The sequence below is a fragment of the Boleophthalmus pectinirostris genome, unplaced genomic scaffold (genome assembly GCF_026225935.1).
Source record: "Boleophthalmus pectinirostris isolate CB_2022bp ecotype Guang Dong unplaced genomic scaffold, ASM2622593v1 HiC_scaffold_11, whole genome shotgun sequence".
NCBI lineage: Eukaryota > Metazoa > Chordata > Actinopteri > Gobiiformes > Gobiidae > Boleophthalmus > Boleophthalmus pectinirostris.
This window is the reverse complement of record NW_026570994.1, coordinates 10,951,672-10,975,959: the sequence shown is the minus strand read 5'-3', so window position 1 is coordinate 10,975,959 and position 24,288 is coordinate 10,951,672. Positions and strand designations below refer to the sequence as shown.

Here is a 24,288-nt window from a genome sequence, read left to right as displayed (position 1 = left end):
GAGGGGGCATGTTACAAAATAACTTTAAACAAATTTTTTTTGAATTTTCTTTAAAAAAAAAAAAAAAAATTATTATAAGAATAAAAGTATGAGCACTCTACAGGTTTTCATTATTTTACTTCACATGTCCATAATATAATTTTCTTTCTCAAAATATAAAATTTTACTTGTAATGTCTTTACTTGAATTTCAATATTTAGAATGACTTTAAATTACAGATTTTGATTTAAATTTCTGAGCATAATTTTGAGAGGTGGTGTATATAGGCAAAATTAAATAAACTTGTAAATAAACTATTTATGAAATAGTTGTAAAGTTGTACCTGGTTGGGTGAAGAGCATCTTTTCTCATATGACAGTCTGTTGGCGTCTATGGAGAAGCGGAAACTGGACCTCTTGATGCTGTCCTCGGACTCAGACTTGTGGAACTTGTCTCGGACCCCCCTCTCCTCCTCCTCCTCCCTCTGCTTCCTCTTCTTGCGCCTGTTGCGTCGTTCCTTGGCGCTCTTGGAGCTGAGCTTAGATGTCCCCGAGGAGGACTCCGAGGTGGGGCCCCCTCTCCCACTGTACTCGCCGCTCTCGGTGGCTGCTGCCGCGGCAACCTGCCAACCAATAGGAGCACAAACATAGTTGTCATGGAAACGGTGCCTATCTCATAGCTTCTTGCAGACGAGAGTGGAGGAGAGCCTGGCAGCTGAGAGCAGGGCATGAGCAGCCAAACAAGCCTGAGAAACCTTCTAAAAATGGACCATGTTTTTAACTTATCAACACAATTCTCTAGATTATTTCAGTTTTGAGTAAACTTTTAATAAGTCATCCACTACTATTAATCTTTGATTAATTTAATTTGCATATACAATACTGTAAACAATTCCATCATATACCTTCAGAGCCAGAATAGGTTTTATTGCCAAACTATTATAAACTAATTTATGCCACAGACAAAATAACCCTTACGTAGAATTATTAAATGTAAAATATGTATAGCAGAATGAAACACCTATGTATGAAACATGTGTGTATTTTGTATCTATAATGAGTCATAGAAATTATTAATTCAACTATCTACAGCTCAGATTTGATTTTAGAACAAAAAAAAAATACAAAAAAGTTCCCACTAGTACTGAGAAAGTCCCCACTAAATACTGACCTCCCACAATCCATCTATCATGGATTGAATGATAACACAGTAACAGGCCTAATTATTAACTAACTAAATACAAACTTGATTTGACAGTATGGGACAGTGCAACAAATAATTCAGATAATAATACCAGTATACATTTCTTACAAGTCTTTCCATTGTATTGGGAGCTACATTTGGAGAAGTAAACAAAACAGTAGGCGTAGCATCTACAGTATTATCTTGTGCATCTTGGCAACTACCGCCAAATCAGCATTACCAATCTAAATGTGCAGCAGCCTGATAAACCACGGTTGTGTGGGAAGAATAACAGCTCCAGCAGGGGAAGCGAAGGGAGATTGGAAGAACACACAGATCAGGGCCATAATGAGAAAACAATAAATCCTGACCTTTCTCAAATGAGTTTGAAATGGTAGGAATCGGTCACTGGATTTTAAATGTAGACAATGACAAATAACTAAGCTTATTTAATTATCATGTAAAGGTTAAGTTAATCGCTACTCATCAAAATCTTTCTTACAAACCATTAGGCCTGTCATGATATCAAATTTTGAAGTGTGATATATTGTTGAATAAAATACAGACAATGAACAATAATAATAAAACTACTTTATGCTACAGACAAAATAACCCTAAAGCAGGATTATCCCCCCAAAACAATTCTAAATATCCTTAGAAAACATGCAATAAATAAACAGGAGAATGAAACAATTTAGTAGTTTAGCATTTAGTTTTGTCTATAACGGGACAACAGCTCAAATCATATCATAGTACTGAAAAATAATACTAAGAAAAAGTTCCCATTGTGCATTGTGTAATTTTTTCTGGTTGAGGATATGCAACGTTTTTGTTTTTTGTTTTTTTTTCTTTAGGGAGATGTTATTGCTTTGCTTGGTATGTTCCACAGTATGGCATTAAAAGTCTATTCTGCCTTTGTTTCATTAGAGGTGATTTTATTATTCAGAAATACCTTTAAGAGCATGCATGTTTGTGTGAATGGGCCCACCTCTCCACTGAACTGATCTGTATGTACCTTAGCCTTACCTTACCTTGCTTCCATGGAGATAGGTAAGTTTAATGCCTTACTGTGAAACATTCTAGGCTGAAGAGTTAAGTACATCAACATAGCATGCAGTGTACTCTCCCTAAGAAAAGTTGCGCAGGGAATCTTTAAACATCATGAGTGTGAAGTGATTTAAAATAACACAACAAAACCATCTGTTGGTTCAACTGGAGGTTACACTTGTTTATATAAAGGATTAAACCCTTTTATTAGTCCATTTCTCAGGTTATAAAGCAATAAACCTGGCATAGGAGGTGTCTGCATTTTCAGTTGCTAACACTGGTGGCAAGAATCACACCTAACGGAAATAACTGGCACTGAACTCAGACAGTAAATGCCTAGTGTATGTTTAGATTATCACAGTTGAAAATCTGTTTATCCTTTGCTTCGTTTTGTATCCAAGGCAGATGCTAATTTTCTTCCTGGAAGGTCACATGAGGACTTCTAGCCCCCAAGGGAAGACTGAGAGGTGTCAGTCGCCCGGACAGTAAATCCTGTTGCCATGGGTTACACAGACTTTTGGCAGTGGCTTTGTGATGGAGAATCAACAGTCTTTATATTTGTCTAAAAAGAGCCAATTCTTCCTTCCTCTTTTCACAACTAAATGCTTCATTATTATAAGCTGTTTATTAGACATCCACCATGTGTTTTGTGTTTAGCCTTTAGCGTTTAGTAACTGTATATTTGTAGGCGGCTTACAGAGAGCTTGTAAGAGTAAACTATTCATGGGTTTCAGCCTTCTGTTTTTTAGGTGCCATTTTGAGCACTTTTCACAATTCAAAAGATGCAGGTTTGTGACAATATCAAATTTTGAAGTGCAATACATTGCTGAAGAAAATATAGATGATGAATGATAATATTAAAAGTAGGTTATGCTACAGACAAATCAATCTATAACAGGATTATCCCCTAATAACTATTCTAAATGTACAATACCCTTAAAAAACATGAGATGCAATAAATCAACTACAGGATTTGAATCTATAATAAGATATATAAGTTACTTATTCAACCCTCAACATCTGGCATCATATCATAGTACTAAAAATAATTTAAAGTTCTCCACTAGTACAAAGAAGAAGTACTCATGATAAATACTGACCCCCAAAAATAACTGTTCCACCTAATGTGCACTGAAAGATAAACCAATTTAGTATTTATCGTGACAGGCCTAAAAAGTTTTAATCTTTTGGTTTGAATTGATAATTACCTTGGCAATGGTGAAAATAGTTTAAGGTCATTATAAGGTCATTTTAAGATTTTGGGATTATTCATTTTAGTATATAGGTTTTCACATTTCACAACAGCAAAAATCCACACATTAGCAATTTTAAGTCTCAACTACACACCATGTCTAATAAACATTACATCATAAGACAGTCAAGAAATAAATGTAATGTTTTTAAGCCTCATCAGAACACACTTAATATGGTGTAATATGGCACTGATTCTATAAATAACACATATATTGTTTTGTAAGTTTTTTGCAAATGTTACCAAAAGCTGTGATCACATAACTATTGATTGTTAATGCCTGGATAACAAAATCAATCTAATAAAAAAAATGGATGGAAAAACTGTCCTTGCCTGTGCCTCTTCTTGTTGTCTCTTGAGCTGCTCTAACATGGCTTGAAACTCCTCCTCTTTTTGCTGGGCCTCTTCTATAGTGGCTTGGTTTTGCTCATCGTACGCCATCGCCACCACAGCCAGGATCAAGTTCACCAGATAGAACGAACCCAAGAAGATCACCAGTACAAAGAAGACCATGTAAGGCTTCCCCGCCGCACGCAGAGTCTTATAAAGAAAGGAAAATATAAGTTAGAAATGTTTAATTATTCATTTATTTCATGGGAGATTAGGTATGTAAATAATGTTTTCTTTTCATTGTCTGTTGATATTGTTATGGTCAAGTGCCTCTATAAAAAACGTACAAAGCCTACTTGCGTAACAGGTCCAGCGATGACTACACAATGATGAACTACTTTGAAAAGCCCTCTTATCTATTAGTGAATGTTTGCGCGGGTATTGTTCGAATATTGGTTTGGTGTTGTCATAGGTGTATTTGATTTAGAAATGTGTTGACGGAAGGTTTAAGTAGTATATTAGAAATGATTTATGGACGGAAATCATATAACGTACTTGTTGGTAGAGGTTCTCCCAGTAATCTTGTGTCATGAGTCGAAACAGGGAGAGGAATGCCCAGCTGAAGGTATCAAAACTGGTGTAGCCATAGTCCGGATTGCGACCTGCTTTGATGCAAGAAAAGCCCTCTGGACAAAGCCTAAAAAACACAAATAATAACAGTGAAATATTAAAGATGCATTGTGTAACTTTTCTTCTCCATGGAGATGTTATCGTTTTGTCTGGACTATTTCACAGTAAGGTATTAAACCTTTCTATCTTCATGGAGACCAAACAAGACCAACTTACAGGTCAGATCTGTGGAGAGACAACCCTGCTCACAGTCAGAAAGCCTGTTTTTCTAAGTATTTTTGAGCTATAAAACTATCTGTAATTTAATAAATGTAAGGTAGAACTGTTTAAAGTCATACTGTGGAACATTTCAGGCCGAGCAATGATATAGCTATAGAAACAAACAGGTGACGGAACCCCAACCAAAAAGTTACTCAGTGCTCCTTTATTATAAGTATATATGTTAAAGTCTATACTGTTAGAAAATTTGAGTTGAAGTTTATTATTTAGGTAACCATTACATAAACTGCCTTAGTTAAGCAGCAGATTCCACTTGTGAACGTGTAGGCTTGAGCGCCTCCTCTAAATAGTCTGTACTGATCACTTTTAATTGGCCATTTAAATAAAACATGTCACATCTTACCCAGCGCCGCTGCCATTCCCACAGAGCAGAGCGTCCCTTCGACCAGGGAGGTAATAATAATTATCTAAAGAAGTGGATACAGAAACATGACCAATTAGTAACTGACAAGTATATTACATTTACATTACAACTATTCAAGACCACTGAAAACCAAATAGGAACACTTACACAAACAAAAATACCTGGTATCATCTATTTGTCAATGATTTAAAAAAACAACTATGTAAATTACTTTTTTCAGTCACTGCAAGATTGACAAATAAAGAATAAACTAAACTAACAAAAAATTACATCATTGTTTTTGTTCATGTTTCACAAAACAAAACAACAATTAGAAGAAAAACTAAAATTAAGTGATCAGGGCATATTACTTTTTGCTTGCTTACACCGGTTTTAACATCCCAAATGTCCAAATGAGATTTAAAATTAAAAGGTCAGACTGTGTTAAATCATTTGAGTTCATCCCCTGCGTCTTGTTCTGGCATAGCTTTGTCACAGAGCAGTCTTCTTGATATCCTGCTGGCGTCAGTGAGTCACCCTGCTCTCGCACTCAGGGCTGCTCATGCCACACAGATGGGCCACTAGACACTGATGGAGAGTACGAGGGGGAGAGAGACCAGGCTTTATTGTTGTTGCCGATTATCCGGCACATTTGCTACATTTTGCCCCCGGCTTCATGGCTCCGGAGTCACTGCTGTCACTGTAGATCATGGTGGTTTGACCCTCAACCACCAATACCCCGATCTCAACACAAGAAACTACCAACAAGTGTATGACTCAGGCTGTCTGGGGCATAACTGACCCCGATTAAGTCCTGGCAGGTAGTTCCTCATTATATACGGTATTGCTATTTGGTATTACTAAACCACAACATCTTTAATACAAGAAACCAGAAAGTGTTTTTGTATCCTGTAACCAGTAGTTGACAGAGGACTGGAATTTTCTACTCATGGCTTAATATGCACTCAAGCAAACAAATCTACTCAAAAAATTCCAATTATTCAAATGATCTACTCTAGTAATTACAGTAATGTGAGTATTTGTATCTAGAACATTCCACCCCCGCCTGTAACTAATATATGTTTATGTTAAGTAAACTTGGCCATAATTTATATCCTTGTAAAACGACTGCATTGTTCATATAATTACAGAGATCTATTTCCATGCAGCCCTCCTGATGTGTCATTGAACTGGTGTCTTACCTTGGTCGTTGATGTACTCGGTCCAGTTGAACGGCGGCTCTGTCACATTCATGGCAAAGGTGGTGTTGAGCTCCAGGAGGCTGCTGTTGGAAACCATCATATCCATGTCCATGGTGATGTTGGTGCTGTTGGTCATGTTGCTGTGCATTGGGATGCGCACACACTTCTGCCGCAGGTTTCCCATGAAGAGCTGGAGCCCGATGAGAGCAAAGACGCTTAGGCAGAACACCGTCAGGATCATCACGTCTGAGAGTTTCTTTACTGACTGAATCAGGGCTCCCACAATGGTCTTTAGGCCTATGTGAAGAACAGGGCCAGGAAGGAGGGAGTGGGACATCACAGAATGATTACTGCCTGATAATTATAGCCACAAGAGAAATAGCTGCTAATAGGAGCTTATGTTGCAAGCAGTGGATCTGCTGTGGAGACTCCACAGTATAGTGGAACCTGAATATCACAGATCACTGCTTATCAAGCATAAACCACCAGAGATAGATGTAAATGACCACGGATGGTCAATGGTATTGTCTCTAGTGAAATATGATGTGTGTAAGAGGTTGTTTTTATGCTATTGCAAAATGTCCCCTGGCAAGTGACGCCTATGCCATATTTAAAGATAACAACTTACTGTAATATTAGCCTGATACAAACATCATTCACTGTGCTAATGAAAAGAAAGAGATATGACACAATACATAAAAACATATCATATATTAAAAATTTATTATACAATAACATAATACAGGTAAGTTATTGGCAGTTCAATATCTAATATAACTATACTTCACTGATCTAAGCAACAGCGTAACTCTAATCTCCGTTTATACTGCTGTTCTGTTTGCAATAGCCCAAAAACAAATATAATGCTATCATCACTTTGGAGGCAATTTAAGCGTGCATTTAGATGTATTGACTTGATGGCCATAAATATTTATGTGGCCATAAATATTTGTGTGCAGTTTATGTAAACACAGAGCCAATCATCGTTCATCAATGCTAGGATTGTACTGTTAGCTTTGTTAGAAATAGTGTTAGAGATTAAAATGTTATTTCCCAACCACCAGACAAAAGACTGTCCAAAACACAGAACATTAAACATTGAACAAGAGCATGCAGAGGAAACAAGGAGAGGAGGAACCCTGGACACAAGTGCTTGCCACCAGAAAATCTGCTTTTGCAATGTCTCATGCAAAAAGGAAAAACAAATAGTGCACATTCTACTTTAAGACTCCCAAGGCAAGAATAGATTTCAACTAAAAAGAATTCTGCCTTAAAGGATGTTTGAAAAAGCTAAGAATCCTGTCAATCTGATGCAGATTGGAGCCAGATTCCAGCTTTTATTGGCCTTGGGACAAAGGCAGCATGAGGGACAGCCACGGGCGTCATCAAGGCTTTAGCTACAGTGAGATGAGACGGTAGAGGAGGTGTGCTCAGATGTTAGCGAACGCCGGTTAGCTGTTAGCATTTCATTAACTCTATGGGCCTGGATGGCTCTCTCACCTGGGATCACTGATATAGTTTTCAGGGCTCGCAAAACCCTGAAGGTTCGCAGTGCTGAGACATTGCCCAGGTCCACAAACTCTGTGACATATCTGTAAGGGAACGCAGGGATGGAAAAGGGGGAGGAGGGGTGCAGGAGGTGGGGAGGGAGGGGGAAATTTCGGTAGGAGGGATGGGATACACACACCCAGGCATAATCACACACACGCACACACACGCACATGGCGGGACAAGACAAAAGGAGGGTCACGGGAGGGGGGGCAGAGGGGGGGATGGCAAACAGTCACACACAGAGGACAAATGGCCGGAGTGCTGGCAGCAGGCGCCGGCAGCCTTACCTGGTATAACTGAGATAGTTTTCAAAGCTCGCAATACTCTGAATGTTCGCAGAGCTGAAACATTGCCTAGGTTTACAAACTCTGTTATATACCTGCAGATCAAATGCACAGTTACTACACAGAGGCACACACCTGGCTTAGCACTACACATCCGTCTAAAGTCAATACAGGCGGCTCTTAATTGCTCTAATGATCTGCATGGACTGCAAAACCCTATAACAGAGCAAAACACAAACTATGCACTGCGTTGCCTATGCTAAAGGCTGTATATCAGACAGACAAGAAGCTCACTGGACCTTAATAATAAATGTGGGCCAGGATATTCCATACTTTGAGGGCCACATCTGTTACAATAGCCTAGACTTAAGACAGCTATCCATGCTGTGAAAAGAGCGTATCAGTAATCCCACAAAATCTCCAGATTAACACCCCTGTTTTCAGTCCGTCTGGTTTTAAAACTCACGTTTAGCAGGATTACATAGGCTGCTGCGGTTTATTAGCATTAAAAGCATTTGGATTCTTAATATTTGCCAGATCATGTTGGGATGATCCTAATGATGGTTGTCACGATACTTACGCCATGAGAATAACACTGAAATCCAGCCAGTTCCATGGGTCCTTGAGGAAAGTGAAATTGCCAACACAGAAGCCTCTGGCCAGGATCTTTATAAGGGACTCGAAGGTGTAAATCCCTGTGAATGTGTACCTAAAGCATGGGGCAGGAGTCATACAGGTTAGACTAGTTAAAGTAAAATTATTGTGAAAGATGAGTATAGGACACTTACTCTACATTCTTGGCCCATTCTGGAGGATTACTGAGTGTCATGAAAGCACAGTTGGTCAGGATGGTAAACATGATCAACATGCTGAAGCTAGTGGATATAAAGTTAAGGAAACGGCCATTCAACAGGCATCCAAGAATAACAGTCAAGTTACATTTCAAATCTGTTAAAAGGTGTCTACAGCAAACCATCTAAACCCACCATGACATGTGGAGTTGAACTTTAGCATGTTCTAATCCCACCTTTGTGTAATAAAGTCTTTAATCCAAAGAAAGATGGAGACGAGCAAACATTGAAAGGATATGAGTGCACTAAAACTCTAATAGCTAGCCTTCTGACAGGGTTGAAGGGGTTTAGGATGTACAAGGCAGACGTGGCATTGAAACGGAAGATTGCCTTTCCATGATTCAATACTATGAAGGTCTGGAAAAAACAAATAGATACAGAATGTTAATAAATGCTGTACCTGCCTACGTGAGTGGCCCACCTGAATAATGCAGCTGGTATTATAATAGAGCTGGAGGCACATGGCAGCTGCACACTGGCAGATGAGCACTTAGCACCTCTGTTGGTGTGTGCTATGTTCACCTGTTTTTGACTCAACAGGGCTTTAACCTGGGGCTGCTATGTTAACATGCTTTCTGTGTCTGGAACCATTACATTTACACTGCCAGCTACTACTACACGCATGCAAAGCTGATAAAGCTGTGTATATTTCACAGCACCGTTCAAATGGTAAGGACTAGCAGTCTAGTTTGATCAAATCATTGCTAACAGTAGAGGTGTCAGACCTTTTCATTGCTGTAGTAAGTGTCCAGATCCTCCAGTGGAGTGGACACCAGATGAGGAGGCACATCTCCGTAGATGAAGGGCAGTTTCTTGCCAGCCTCCAGGTCACTGTTGGGCTTAGGCCCGTCTTCATCATCGTTGTCACTGCGGCGCTCCGCCCGCGGTCTCCGAGCCTCCTCCTCGGTGATGCGCCTTTCGATGGCGGCCAACGACTCGGGGACGAAGGGGTGGAAGCTGTCAGGTCCGGGCGGTACAAGCAGCTGTGCCATCTTGTCATCGTGCTCCTTCACAGGGCAGCGAGAGGCTCAGCTGGGGCAGGCTGCTGCAGTGAGGAAACAGGTCAGGGTGAGGGCCAGTACTTTACATAGGACTGTCTATAAATATGAGTCTCAAAACGCTCCAGGCCAATACGCCATCATGACCATCATGAGAACATAAAGGTGAGGGCACACATAAAGGAGAAGGTAATATGACCCACATAACACACTGGCATTAACAAGGTCTACTCAGACAATATGGACAGTTCAACCTTTTACAGAGCCCACCGAAGCTAACAGCGGCACATTCCACATGCAAATGCTGTGGTGACTAATACCAATTTGAGACACAATGGACTGATGCTTCTAACTGGACTCTGGAGCCTGTTTTATAACTGAAAAAAAGATGACGAATCTTACATTAATATGCTTAAGACATACGGTGTAGACTATAGACAGCTTCTAGTTACAACACATCTGAAGTTGTCTTGAGACATAAGACCCAAGTTTAAATTTGAAATCAACTGCTAATACTACGCTTCCCCCACATTTTTCAAGTAATCCTAACTATACTATTCTTTTGTCAGCTTCTCCCATTTTTCCAATCAGAAACCAGTTGACCTGAAAATGTAACCTTTATTTAACCAGGAGAGTTCCGATGAGATTCAGAATCTCTTTTACAGAGATAACCCAGCCCCAGAGGGACCATATAAAACATGTTTTAATGCTATGAGAAACATGAGTAAACAGAGAAAACCTACAAAGACACAGGGAAAACATGCAAACTCCACACTGTAAACCCTAGAGTTTAAGACCTTCTCATGGTCCTAATAATGTCGATGCTTAACCCATTACTCTAACCCTTCAATCATTAGAAAAGTAAATAACATAACTTTAACCATCACTAATTGACAAATAAATAAAACTGTGATATCTCATGAACACAGAGACAGCAGAGTAAATGACTACTACTGTAACCCTTACACAGATGTCATCTCTTCCCAGTGGAAAACACAGATAAACAACATCTTGAAAACCCTTGTGAGCCATTAAAAGCACAGAATCAGTGCCTTCAAGTCCCTGCAATCTCCCAGGCATATTATTGTCCCTTATGAGACACTGTAGAGGTCCATCCTACTCACTACAGTGGTCAGTAATGTCTTGACCTTTTAACAGCAGTGTTGTGAACTTAAAGGTCCTCTATTACGCAAAATTCACTTTTGTGAGCTTTAAGCCATGTTATAATGTTGTTACCTCATCAAAAACATACCTGGAGTTGAGTTTTGTTTCATTCACGCATGTTTTTGAATAACCTATTATTATTGTCTGTCTACAAATCCAAAACTCAAAATGTGTCAAGTGTGTAGTTTTCAACAACAATTTTTTCCCCTTAGTTCAGTAGAGATAGAAAATTCTAGGGCTGAAACTATTTAAAAAATTCTAGTGACACTACATGACATCACAAGGTGGAACAGAGTGTTTTCTGTTTGAGAGAAGAACTCAGCCTAAATATGCAGGGTTTGTGTTTTAAACATGTGTGAATGAAACAAAACACAGCTCCAGGTATGTTTGTGATGGGGAAACAACATTATAACATACATCAAAAAATAGCGCAATATGGACCCTTTAACAAAGGACCAAATTCTAATAATTTAATCCTGGTGATCTGTGACTGGTGTTCCTCAGAATCTCATGCATATCCTGGTAATTAAATAGTGGGACCATCTTTACAGCCAGTGCACTGTGATTCAGCTGGTTGGTGCAGGTTGAAAGCAGCAGAGCACTCACCCACCTCAAATATTAGTGTTGTCATCTTTGAATAGGCTGTGAGCTCAGAACCACACACTCTCAGGAGCAGATAACAGTAACATACATGTATCCAGGCACTGACAACTCAGAGTCCACGTGTTAGAGCAGCTGACAGCGTTCACACTCCTACAGCCACCCCAGGACAAGAGCAATCTACTTTAATATTTGGACAGCACACTGACATCGAGCAGAGTGGTGACTTGTTTCAACTACAGGCCTAAACTCACTGGTTCAAGAGTTATTGAACAGAACGGAAGCTTTCGGCAATGTTTCTCTGTCCATGGTGCTGAAAGCAATACTCAACACAATATCAACATTTTAGTTTTGTAGTCCATTCACAAAACTCTAAATCTGTACTGAAAAATAGTCTGTGCGCTTATATGAGATCTGCCAAGTTATTCTGGGTATATTTTAATATTTAATTTGCCATTTTGTCAAACGGTGAACCGAGTCAAAAAGCTAATGGCAACTACAGTCGCCATGGGATGTAAACAACGCGCATTAGACGAGCTGTAACATATGAACACTGACGCACAGACACGTACTCAGTTGTACAACAATTAGGGTGCATTATTAATTTATAAATACTATCTCTGTCAATGTGAGGGCACTGACAGAAACCAGGAATAGCCTATGTAAAATGAAAAGCACAATATGGTTATTAATAGAATCTATGGTAAACAAAGAGAATGACAGCTAGTACCAATATGATAGACAGACTATACCTCGAGTGTCGCGGTTTGAGCACGAGCCAGAGGGACCGCAGCAGCTGTCGCCATGTTGAGGACGTCTCCGTGATATTTTCAGCACTTAAAAACTCCAATTATCTCGGCCAAATAGATGCTCTCATGTTGTCTTTACAGCCTCGAGATTCGCCACTGGTAAAGCACGACGCCTCCCACGGGCGAACAAACAAGACGGGCCCTCACGCACGCACACGCCGGGTAGGGAGGACGCTTCTCGATCACTCCAGACGCCAATCACCAATCACCGCTAAGGACAGCAAATCAGAGCGGATGAGACTGAAGTCCAGGGGCCGCCACAGGTCCTTAAGCGCTGGTCAAGATGTCTTTCGGCTAATAACAAGCGCGTCCGTAGCATCGTCCCTTTTCTCCCAGTCTCAACAACCTGTAGTGGCCATTGCCTTACCAAAATGGAGAATAGCGCTGAGTAAAGGGTGAGAACGCACGGCCATAAACCAGTGAATGGGGACGGAATAAGTCTGGGCGTGTCCTTGCCAGATGTGTCTGCTGCTGGTAATCGATCGTAGATGAAGGCAGCAATTGAATAACCCAAAATAGAAACAGAACTGTGGCTATGTGCCGCCTCACAACGTTGCCAATGTATGAAACACAAAATATAAAGTCGTTTCAGGTTGACGCGTAATGGACAGTGACAATGGGCCTGCTGTGGCTATGTTGTCACTATGCACGCTTAGCTTTGACACTACAGACATATAGATTTCATGGGCCACAATGTTTTAAAATATGCAGATTCTAAAATAACACAGATAACATTCTTATTGTTCACCAATTTTAGTCTTTAGTGTTGTTTAATTCTTTAAATATTAGATCTACTGCGCAATGAATAGGCTATGATGGCTCTTAAACCATAACATAGGGGCCTACCAATAATACACAAATAACTCATCAGCTTCCATGTATTAAATGTGTTTTGGCTAAAGGATGCAACCTAATCACGATGCAGGCTGAAGATGCAAATAACTGTCGTTACTCACCACCATTACGGTGCCCAGCAGGTGAGGACCCTGGAGGTAGATCCCATTTCCCGTCGAATAATCCGTTTTCAAGCGCAGAGTTTGTCACTATAAAATTCAAACGGGTGTCTCCTAAACCTAAAACTCTTTCAAGAGACGTGTCGGATTAACATTTGCTCAGTTCTTCTTTGATCTTCCAGACGCACTTGTTGGCCACGGACAAATCAATCCGCGCTTCCGGTTGGGTAGGCATCGCAGGCTCAGCTGGAAGTGAATGTCCTCGAAGCTGTCACAAGATGGCCTGCGAGCACTTCTAGAAAATATCCTGAAGTCAGTGATTTATGAGAAGGGAAGAAGGGAAGGGGACAAGGAAAGTGCGAGACGAGCCCACCTGCTGGCACTGCGAATGGCACTAGTCATTTCCGATAGGGGTCAATAAATGTCGTTGCTTTTAACAACTTTGAAGGCACCAAGCATTTCACTATTCCACGTATTATGTTATAGGGATTATTGGGGTTTAGGTTTGTTTTAATTTGCCAGTACTTATTTGATAGTTTAATAAGATATTTGAGTTTTCTTACAGTACTTACTTGAGTTTAGTAACAGGTCTACTCTAGTTTAAATGTTATGAAATCTACTTAAGTGTGAGAAACGTACCATGTTTAAATAAATTATGCTATTCTGACAAATATAAAGTTAATGAAATCTGATTGGACACTGAAATTTGATGAAGCATGTGCACAAGGATGTTCACGTGCAGGCAACATTGGAGCTGGGAGAGTCTCTGATTTTCTGTGCATTCCTGCCATCTTCTGGACATGTACTGTAATTACATAAACCCAGATCGAGAGGTCCCAGAAGAAAAAAGTTGTGCCATCTACTGGACAAGTTTAATTAATGCAACAAATTTAGAAACGGAGGATGGACTTGTACATTGTTACTTGTCAGTAACATTCATGCTCTGACCATTGGGACGCTTAATATAAATAGGCCTATAAAAAAATTAATGAACACAATAAAGACAAAGGTGTACTGTGTAACATTTCTAGTGGAGGGTCATCTGCTTGTTTCCATGGAAATTTTATGGCTTTGTCTAGAATGTTCCATAGTATAGATTAAACCTATCTATCACAAGGAAGACTACATTACAATTCAGATCTGTGAAGAGTCGCCCCTATTCACAGAGGGAATTATTGTGTTTTTGAGTAATAGAAGCACTCGTAATGAATACATGCTAGAAGTTTAAAGTCATACCATGAAACATTCCACGCAAAGCAATAACATAACCATGGAAACAAGTAGGTCTCCACCAGAAAAGTTTCACCAGTGCACCTTTAAGTAAATATATGTTATAGGCTGTGATTAAGAGCTGACAAGTTTCCATTTATATCTTTGGAAAATTTGCATAATTTAATAATATTTTCTTATGTCGCTTCTTTTCAAAAGGCCTTTGTTTAGGGACAAGCAAATGATTCTACACTACCTTGTTACCTATTGTTAATAAGGTAGTGTCAACAAGCTGCATTCTAGATAAGTATGCCTGTATTCTTGGAATAGGTTATGAGTCTGTTATTAATAATATTGACATAATTTTGACATTTTTTTCATACCATGCTGCCAGTGTATTTTGGGTGAGTTTCCAAACAGTGAGATCACAGTTTTTCCTCTTAGCAGCCAGCTGTGAGTGCGTGCCTGCTCTTTCATTAGAGGCCCACTGATGAATTTAGATGTCTGGTTCAAACAGCGGGGACATCAGAACTGGGCTGTTGCTTTTTTTGCGCTGAACGAATGCCTTAGTTTGGTTCACTTTGTATAGCTGTCCAAATTTGCCCAGGCTGACTTCGAGTGGTTTGTTGGACATTGCAAATAGATCTAGAAATGAGGAGAGAAAGAAAATGTTTTGCAAACCTTACAAAACATATTCCAATTATTTAAATTCAGTTGGAACAGAGCAAAATATAGATATGGATAAATATATATTGCACTTTGCAGCTAACTATGTAAACTGATAAAAAAAAAATTGCTAAAATCTATACTATGACTTTTGATGTGATGTTTTATTCAGCTTTTCACATCAAAGGACACTTCTTCTTGGTCCATTGACTTTTTCAGCTTGTATTTTCATTTTACACATTTTCTACACTGGTATTACACTGAATTTTATATGTTTGTAATAACAGCCCAAAATGCAATTGTATTGGCAATTTGTAGATTCAAATTTGCACTACAGCTAGGCTAGCTAAGAAATTTTGAAGGGTGATATATTAATTCTGAAACTCACGATAAACAATAATAGTGAAATTGAAAATATATACCACTTTCACAGTAACCTTAAAGCTGGATGATCATAATAAATCCTTTTCTAAGTGAATCATATCAAACATGTACAAATAGTACAATGAAACACTAAAATAGTTAATTCAGTACCTACCATGTGCTATGTATGTTAATTATTGGACCATCTACAACTGAAATATCATTACATAGCCCCACAATTTCCCTACAAAGGTACAAATGATAATATTGTTCATCTATTATATATTATTATACAATAAGCTGATAAAGTAATTATCAAGACCAGTCAACTACAGATCCTAAATGTAGTGTGTTGTTGATTTGTTCTCTGATTTCACAACATGCTCTCAGATGATTCACCGTGGACAGTGACTAACCGGCTTTCTGTTCTGCAGTTAGTCATCAAAATCAGTTCATTAACCCCCATAGAGAAGCAGTGATGTGTTTACTGCAGCCAGCCACAAGCTCATTGACAGACAGTAGAATAAGATTACAAGATTACAACCAGAGTGGACATGTGCTCCTCAGGCTTAATTTGATTAAAACTCCTGCAGCTGCCTACTACTCATCTACAGTATGGAAATGAGTCAGTGGTGATAATGAGGATGTCTATTAATTACTGTTGTTACATCATTTATAGCTATTGGCTCTATACCACTATGGCTTATTGTGCCGTACCTTACATATATAGTATTGTACTTTATTTCTCGTAATTATCTTGAAGAAAAACTTTTTTGAGAAGGGTGGTATGGTTACATAAGAATTTTAAAAATATGGGGACTCTGTAGTGCAAAAGTATAAGTAAGCAAAATTTAAAGTTGTGTTGGAAATATGATAAAACTGTCTAGACTATTTTGTGCGTGTCTATAATGCTGTTTAATGCATACAGAAGAGCACCCCATGTTAATCAGAAGTGACCCAGAGAGCACTAATGTTTGGCAAACAGAGATAATGCTGTAGGTATGGTTGGCTTATCAGCAAAACTGAAACCAATTCTGAGAGGATTAGAGGCTTATGTAGATTAATGGTCTTTTTGAAATATTGAAAAATCTGTAATTTTGCAGGCCAATTTACTCTTATTTGTTTCAATGAATAGACAAAACAATACAGATGTTTATGTCGCCATCCTCATCATAATAGATATGACACAAGCTGGGTATGTGGACACAGCACTGACAGTGTGTGGTCACGTGGTGGGAGGGCTCTGAAGGTGTGGCAGGTTGTGCTTAACGGGGATTAAAGTGGACACAACCCTCACATGCGTCTCTCCTATGACGGAATAACAACACAAGGAGAAGTGGGGCGCATGATGGCACGACTCTGCGCACTCAGGTAAGTCTATAATGGCCAGGCTATATTAGGCCTACGTATTGCATTAAACTTATTACAGTGAATATTTGATGGCATAGATAGGGCAAGTCTTTGAAACGCACTAAGCCTTATTACTCAAGAAAGAGTGTAATCTTATTTACAAGTCTGCATTAATGCTTGGACACATGGCTGAAGTGTGCGCAGCTACCTGTAGGCTATGCTAACAGTCTTCACCAAAATAAATTACGTAAAGTGATAGCTATTTGCCTCGCTACGTTGAATGTAAAACTATTCAACTTTAAGATGTCTTGCACGGCGCGAGTACTAGCCAGGGTCATGTGGTCGTTGCGCGTTGGAGTGTGTTGATGAACGTTTTGGCGCAGCTGTCTGATTGGCACGCTCTTGTCAACTGCCAGCCTAAAATACACACACGGAGCGCACTTGAATCGAACAGGGAGAAGAAGAAGCTGTGGATAAGTAGCAGCGATCAACCACAAAGGGTCAAAGGTGAAGAAAGAGAGCGACTAGACGTTTTAAAAAAGGAAACTTTGATTTAGCCAACCGCATTACGCACGGAGTGTTATGACTTTGAACATGGGAATATAATGCGGGACATGCTATTTCTTGTTTGAGGAGTAGATTGTGCTGGTAGGCTAACTGATTGTTGATAACAATTTCATTTATTTATCATATGGGCATGGTGCCAGTTAATGGACAGGTAAACAATGTTACTTTATGTAGGCCGAACTGAAAAACAACCTTTGTTGTTTGTTTTACAGTTGTTGTCTTGGTTACTTTGAATCATTTTCCTAGGCCCTTGAGTGAGTAATTTCCCCTGGTGTGGTCATGCAGTGTAATTTCAGTCTTCAAATTTTTGAGTGCAGCTGTTATATTTCACACTGGCACCAACTGTTCCACTGTGAGGGCAGCTACTGTGCGGCCAGTTGCCTCTACAAGTGGCATAAGCATCCTTGTTATGCTTCTGATTTGAAAAATCTAGAAGGTGGAGTTGACTAAGCTGACAACTGGAGGTACTGACAACTACAAAAATGAATGAAGGCATTAGTCCATTGGAGAGGGAGCATTCTCTTTCTGTGGTGCTGCCAGGAGGGCTGGAGAAGAACACAATTGTCCATGGAAGGTAAACATATATTCATATTTTAAATCTTCTTGCTTCTCATTTCCTTAAAGTATTTGATCTTGTATAGTAAACCAGTCATGGACTTGCTGGTGACCCTTTGCGCCAGTCACCACCTCAACCCTTCAGAATACACCGTTGAAGTCCTATCGCCAAACAAGAATAATATCAGCTTTAAGCCGAACTCACCTATTGGTTTACTAGAAGCTGAAAAGATAGTTTTGAAGCCCAGAGCAGGAGAAGGGAAAATCAGAACACCCTACATGCCAGAGGTAAGAGTTGCCGACCTCATTTAGATGTTGTAAATACTTATATTTGTTGACATATTTCTATATTTGCAGGCAACTGTACGCCTCTTAATAAACTACAACAAATCCCATAAGGCCGTGGTGCGGGTGAACCCAAGACTGCCCCTGGAAAAGCTGCTGCCGGTGGTGTGTGACAAGTGCGAGTTTGAAGTGGAAAGTACAGTTTTACTGAGAGACTCTGAGTCTAAAGAACCACTGGACCTGAGCAGGACTTTGAATGAGCACGGCCTGAGAGAGGTGTATGCCAAAGACACAGCAGCCAAAGAATGTACTGGACATCTGCCCCACACTGCAGCAGGTAAGACTGAAAGTGCCAACTGCAGAAGACATCACAAGACTCTATAGGCTTATATAGGGTGAGGTAAAAAATAAAAATCTGATCCCTGTGACAGTCTGCTGTTTTGGGTCAACTGTCATATGATGATTCACACATTTTCTCTGCAATACAGTTATTTGCACAAACATCCATTTCTCTTGAAAAAGTTCCTCATGGCTCTGAGTCAAGTGGTTTGTCAACTTTCAGAAGAAGCAAATGACTTTTTGGTACATCAGAAAACAGTGTGATGTGGGTCCTTTAAGATCTATATTATTATGTTGTTTCCTCATCAAACACATACCTAGAGTTGTGTTTTGTTTCATTCACACATATAACACCCAAACCCTACATAGTTCTTGTCTCAAACAAAGAACACTCCACCTTATGATGTCAAGTAGTAAAACAAGAAGTGCTCCACTGTGTTTTTAAACTCCATGCACCTTCACTAGAATCATTTGAAAAAATTTAGCCCTGGAATCTACTTAACTAAAGGTAAAAGGTAGCTGTTAACTTAAAAACTACCACTACCTGACATCACAAGTTGGAACAGAGCATTCTGAGCTTTGGAGATGTAGACACACTAATGGTAAAAGGTTACTCAAACAAGTGTGAATGAAACAAAACACAACTACAGGTATGTTTTTGATGAGATAACAACATTATAACATGGCTTATAGCTTTCAAATCAGCATTGTGTAATATAGGACCTTTTAAAAGCTAAAGAAATATACGAAGTGTATAGAAGTCATGATAAAATTGTTATTGTGATTTGGCTCGAAGAAAAAAATGTACATATCTCCCACAACTAGGTTTATAATATTTAATGATCAGGGCCAAGTAAAATTCCAAAAAGCACAACTGAATTTTTTAAGTGTTAGCAAGATTTACCCTGCATTTCACAGAAAATACATGCTCATGTTGTCCACCTGTTTTTCATAATAAATATTTTCTATTCAAAACAGACGTCACTCCAACCAAGTTTTCCTCATCTTCCTCACTTCAAGGTAAGGTTGTTTACAGAGACATTCACCACAAAAGCAGCTATTTCTCCTATAAAATATACTATTAGGGATCTGTTGAATTTCTAGATCTGACAAAAAAGGAGAAGAAAAAGTCTGACAACCATGGACTCTTTAGCTTATTCAGAAAAAATAGAAAAAAATCTGAACCGGTAAGTCAAGCTTTGGACACTTATTGATTTCTTTAAAAATAAATGTTGTTCTGTCTTTTCACATCTGCCTTGCCTTTTTTTATCAGAGTCATACTGTCAGTGCCCCAACCTCTCCTGGACTCAAGTCAAGATCAGCTAGCGTTAGCACTCAGGATGTAGCCTCATATATTAGCCCACCTACAGATCAGCCAAAGAAGAGACGTGCCCCTCAACCACCCATGGGTGCATCCAATAGCACCCCCAACAATCTCAGCACATGCCACTTAACACAGGTAATGTCCCATTGTCCTATTTTGAGAAATATTTATATAAAATTCAGCAAAAGGTTTTAAAATGGTCATATTTGTGCAGAGGTCTGGTGATGATACACTGAGAAGCACCAAAAGGAGAGCTCCACCACCACCAATTGCAATCCATGACCAAGACAATCACGTAGACACAGCTGAAGGTAAAAAGCAACTAGTACTAAAAGTTACATCTTTCCAGGTTAAAATGACTTGAATTAAGAAAATGTTAATTGGATGTGAGTAAATTTCACTTGACAAGTAAAATGATCTATCAATGGAACAAGTCTTTTTGTAGTTAAAAACAACTCCAATGAAGATAAGAAACTAAATCTTATGTCGTTTGAACCAAGAAAGAAATATTTATTCCATTATTAGATCATTTTACCTGTCAAGACAAATTGACTCATACCAAGTTAAATGTTCTTAATCTGAGTAAATTAAATTTATCTAGATATTATTTGATTTTATGCCGTAAACTAAGACAAAAATTAGTATCCTTCTAGTGATGAGTGCTAGTGGAGTGGTGAGTGTCTGAAGAACCCATGTCAGCTAATATAATAGTGAAGAAGGGTAATAGTCCCAATTGACCCCTCGCAGTGCTCTAGTTCAAATCAAATGTATTTAACGAGGGTTGAGTTTTTGAATCTGCAAAAAAAAAGTGCATCTTGAAAGCACCCTAAGGTCGACAGAGATTGAAGTAAAATCAAGATTAAAATGTCAGCGCAGCTTGGAAGATTTAGCAGTTAAAACCGGCGCAAAATGCCTCTTTTTATCAGTCCGAACAATTTAACCCCGCTCAGGGCAATTAAAGTGACCTAAAGCCCTTTTCATTGGCTGCAGAGCGTTCCCAGATAAATCCTTCTATTGTCCACTGGTCCATTCCCTTGTATTAGTCTAACATGCTTTTCCTGCTTTTTGTGCTTGGCTCCTTTTTTCTTTCTCTGTAAATTGTCAACATGTGTTTTAGCAATAATTAAATTTCTTTATTTTGCCCTTAAGAGAATAACTCAAAATCAAAAGTTTAGTCCACTCTCCTGGCCGCTGCTGTTTTCGCTGTTTGACTAATTGGCTTCAGTGGTGGAGTGAGGGCCGGGAGGCTAGAACAACAACTGCCCATCTAGGGTTCATTAAAACCCACTGATGCTCCTACACACTTTTAAACTTTACTCAGGAACTTTTCAACTTGAACGTTGTGTCTCCTGCTTGCAGATTGTGTGTTACCTGGAGGGGCTGGTTGAGGGTTGCTTCTCCTTTGTCTCTGCTCCTTGCACCACCCTTCTCCAGTCTGCTCCATGATGGCCTCTTCTCCTTTGTATTAGTGGCTTTATGCTCCTGTCTGATGCACACAAATGCTTGTTGTTTGAGTTGTGCCATTGTTTTTGATTGTTATTTGTATAATAATATATGTATTTTTTATGGTTTTGTGACTGTCCCATGCTTGCTGCTCCGTATTGTTGGCTTGGTGCTTTGTATGTTGCTTTTCATGCTCTATATTTTTTATCCAGATTTAGTAATTAGGAAGTCTTTCCACAGCTTCTCTTGTGCTGAGGTATATTATATTTGTTTTAAAACCAACACATATTTATCAAAATAAAAGTCTGCTAACACCAAATGCATTTTAACAAAGACAAACAAATCAAAATATTTAACTGTAGTAATGATAGTAGATACAGAACACAGTACTTGGATATTTTAGTTTAAAAACAGCCCCAAAACTGTCAGCCTGGAATTACTGTTGATCACATCTCCACATTTCTTTATACATTTCTGTTTCAGTGTTGACTTTACTCATTATAATAGCTCTCAATATAATAACAGCCCTGTCTAGTAGTCAAAGAATTATTATTGACATATGCTTTTACATGACTTTATAGATTCTCTCAAATCTTTGGAGGAACTGAAAGAGTCTGAGGAACCTGAGTCTGTCAGTCATCCATCACTATCTGCATCCTCTTCATCACCTCTTCCACCACCACCATCTCCATCATCTCCATCATCTGCTCCTCCTTTCCATAAGCCCCCAGACTCAGATCGGCCCTTCATCCATGGCAAAGACCTGTCAGACGCACGTACTGCTCTGGCTAAAGTCCTCACATCTTCTCTATCCACTGGAGTGCTGGTCAAACGCCTCAAAAACTCCACCGCCATCCCCAACATACACAATGGCACGTCATGTACATTAGAAAATGACACAGAAATAAAGTCAGCTCTGAATGTTACAGATTTACCAACTGAAAATGAGTTTGAGGACCCCGCAGACAGGAAAGGGTTAACAACATTTAAAGTGGTGCCTTCTAGGAGAGAAAGTGACGCAGAACCCACCCAGGATGTCCCAGCGAAAGAGGAGGAGACGGAGGCTGAACTTGAAAAAGCAGAAGAACAACAAGTCATTCCAGAAACTGACCAATCGCTGAAAGCGGAAGATGATCCTGACCAATCAGAACGCAGCTCACCCATAGCTTGTCCAGATGAGGGGGAGAGCACTTCCTGTTCTCCTCCACTTGACAGTAGTAGTTCAAATCTAGAGGAGGTTGAGGACATTGTTGAAACTACAAAACAAAATGGAGAAACGGTGGTTAATGATGACAAAGTGGAAGAAAAGTCAGACCAATGTCATGAGACCGATGAGGGTGAGTTGTATTTTGGTGAAGAGGAAGTTGAAGATAGTCATACAGAATCAAATGCATGTGAGTCCAAAACATGTGATGATAATGATGATAAACAAAATATACACGAGGACAATTTCCCTCCCCCACCTCCTCCAATTTATTTCAAAGAAGATTTGAATGAAGCCAAAGCGAGCGCGTCTGGCACTGTCACAAATGAACATGGGCGCTCCGATAGTGAGACCCCAATAATCACAGCTGGAGATTCGGAGAAGGTGGTCCCAGCCCCCTCCATGTTTGCACAGGCCGTAGCTGCGGCAGTGCAGAGGTCCAGGCTTCACAGTACAGGGAAGACCATAAGTGCACCGGTTCACCAAGATACACAAGAGGACAACTAGGAAGTACATTTTAGTAGTTTTATTTCAATGATTGTGTACATAAACCTGCACATCTGCCTCTTTTTAGGTGCCTGCAAGAGTCAGACAAGCTCAAGACTGTTTAAAATTAAGTGAATAATATGTTTTGTATTCCTGTACTAGACACTTAATTTATTCCACACATTAGTTATGTTTTCAAGCTGAACTAAAACATTTTCTGTTGCCAAAGAGGCCAAACTTTCTGTACAGGAACCGCATGCCTATATGAACTTATGACATTTTTTGTGTGATAACTTCTAAGTTCTGCAGTTAAATAGGTGCTTGATTCTGTGTGGTTATGTTATATCGAGGTACATACTTAACCTTATCAGATATGCAGTGTAGAATTTTAAGTGTGATCGTTTTCTTTACCAGCAGGTGGCACTAGAGCTCTGTTTGTGAAGCTTGTGACTGTTGTGTCCTTTATTATCGGTCTATACATAATCTAACTGAAATTATGAAGTTAAATGTCTAAATTATGACATAATGTGGAAGTTGTTTCAGGACTTATTTATTACTATATTTACTTAAATAGACTTCCCCCTGTGACATTGTCTTAAATCACTACGATGACAATGTACACAATAAAAATATATCTAAACACATGGGACTGTTTTTTAGAATCACTCGTAGGCCAAAATTCCTTGTTGGAATCATGGGTTGTATGCCAAACATTTGCAGGGCTTCCTGGATGGAGTAGTCCACTTTGCTCACATGCACTTTCTGTTATGTCTTTAACGGACCCAGAGCTCGGGGCAGTGCAGATATACTCTGGTGCCAAAAGAATTCATAGCACCATGTATTGATCCAGTCCTGGCCTTGGAGGAACAGTGAGGAGCTGAGAGGAAGAGGCCCAGCCAGAACAGCCGGTGGCTACAGCTCCGTGTTGCCAGGCCCGGACTGAGTGGGATCCTCTCCTCGCTGCACCTGAGGAGGAATGGGGGAGATGGGGGAGATAGGAGGGTCCTGCTGGATGATGGGAGCTGACCGCTGACCCTGTCGTG

At 39.5% G+C, this 24,288-nt stretch overlaps 2 protein-coding genes across 5 annotated transcripts in view; one reads left to right on the top strand and one right to left on the bottom strand.

The window, feature by feature from the left end:
* scn1lab (sodium channel, voltage-gated, type I like, alpha b) overlaps positions 1–21,601 on the bottom strand; it is a 35,345-nt gene extending 13,744 nt beyond the window's left edge. The window contains exons 1-11 of the mRNA XM_055163132.1: positions 21,484–21,601; positions 9,656–9,975; positions 9,169–9,287; positions 8,868–8,957; positions 8,660–8,788; positions 7,745–7,836; positions 6,245–6,541; positions 5,043–5,106; positions 4,346–4,487; positions 3,794–4,000; positions 323–601 (exon numbers count right to left, since the gene is read on the bottom strand). Of these exons, the coding sequence (XP_055019107.1) occupies positions 323–601; positions 3,794–4,000; positions 4,346–4,487; positions 5,043–5,106; positions 6,245–6,541; positions 7,745–7,836; positions 8,660–8,788; positions 8,868–8,957; positions 9,169–9,287; positions 9,656–9,922 (1,686 nt within the window). The 5' untranslated portion in view covers positions 9,923–9,975; positions 21,484–21,601. The remainder of the gene's footprint in view (positions 1–322; positions 602–3,793; positions 4,001–4,345; positions 4,488–5,042; positions 5,107–6,244; positions 6,542–7,744; positions 7,837–8,659; positions 8,789–8,867; positions 8,958–9,168; positions 9,288–9,655; positions 9,976–21,483) is intronic.
* Positions 16,915–23,887, top strand: LOC110153206 (cordon-bleu protein-like 1). 4 transcript variants are annotated; one of them, XM_055163138.1, is made up of 9 exons: positions 16,915–17,063; positions 18,043–18,183; positions 18,251–18,452; positions 18,522–18,786; positions 19,767–19,808; positions 19,893–19,975; positions 20,062–20,247; positions 20,327–20,423; positions 22,137–23,887. In XM_055163138.1, exons 2-9 carry the CDS (start codon positions 18,092–18,094, stop codon positions 23,264–23,266), a joined length of 2,097 nt encoding a protein of 698 aa, XP_055019113.1. In that variant the 5' UTR covers positions 16,915–17,063; positions 18,043–18,091; the 3' UTR covers positions 23,267–23,887. The 4 variants fall into 4 exon arrangements, with proteins under 4 accessions (XP_055019113.1, XP_055019118.1, XP_055019125.1 ...); XM_055163143.1 differs by having other exon boundaries at positions 17,025–17,063; positions 17,822–18,183; XM_055163150.1 differs by lacking the exon at positions 16,915–17,063 and adding an exon at positions 17,104–17,549.
* The last annotated feature ends 401 nt before the right edge of the window (positions 23,888–24,288 follow it).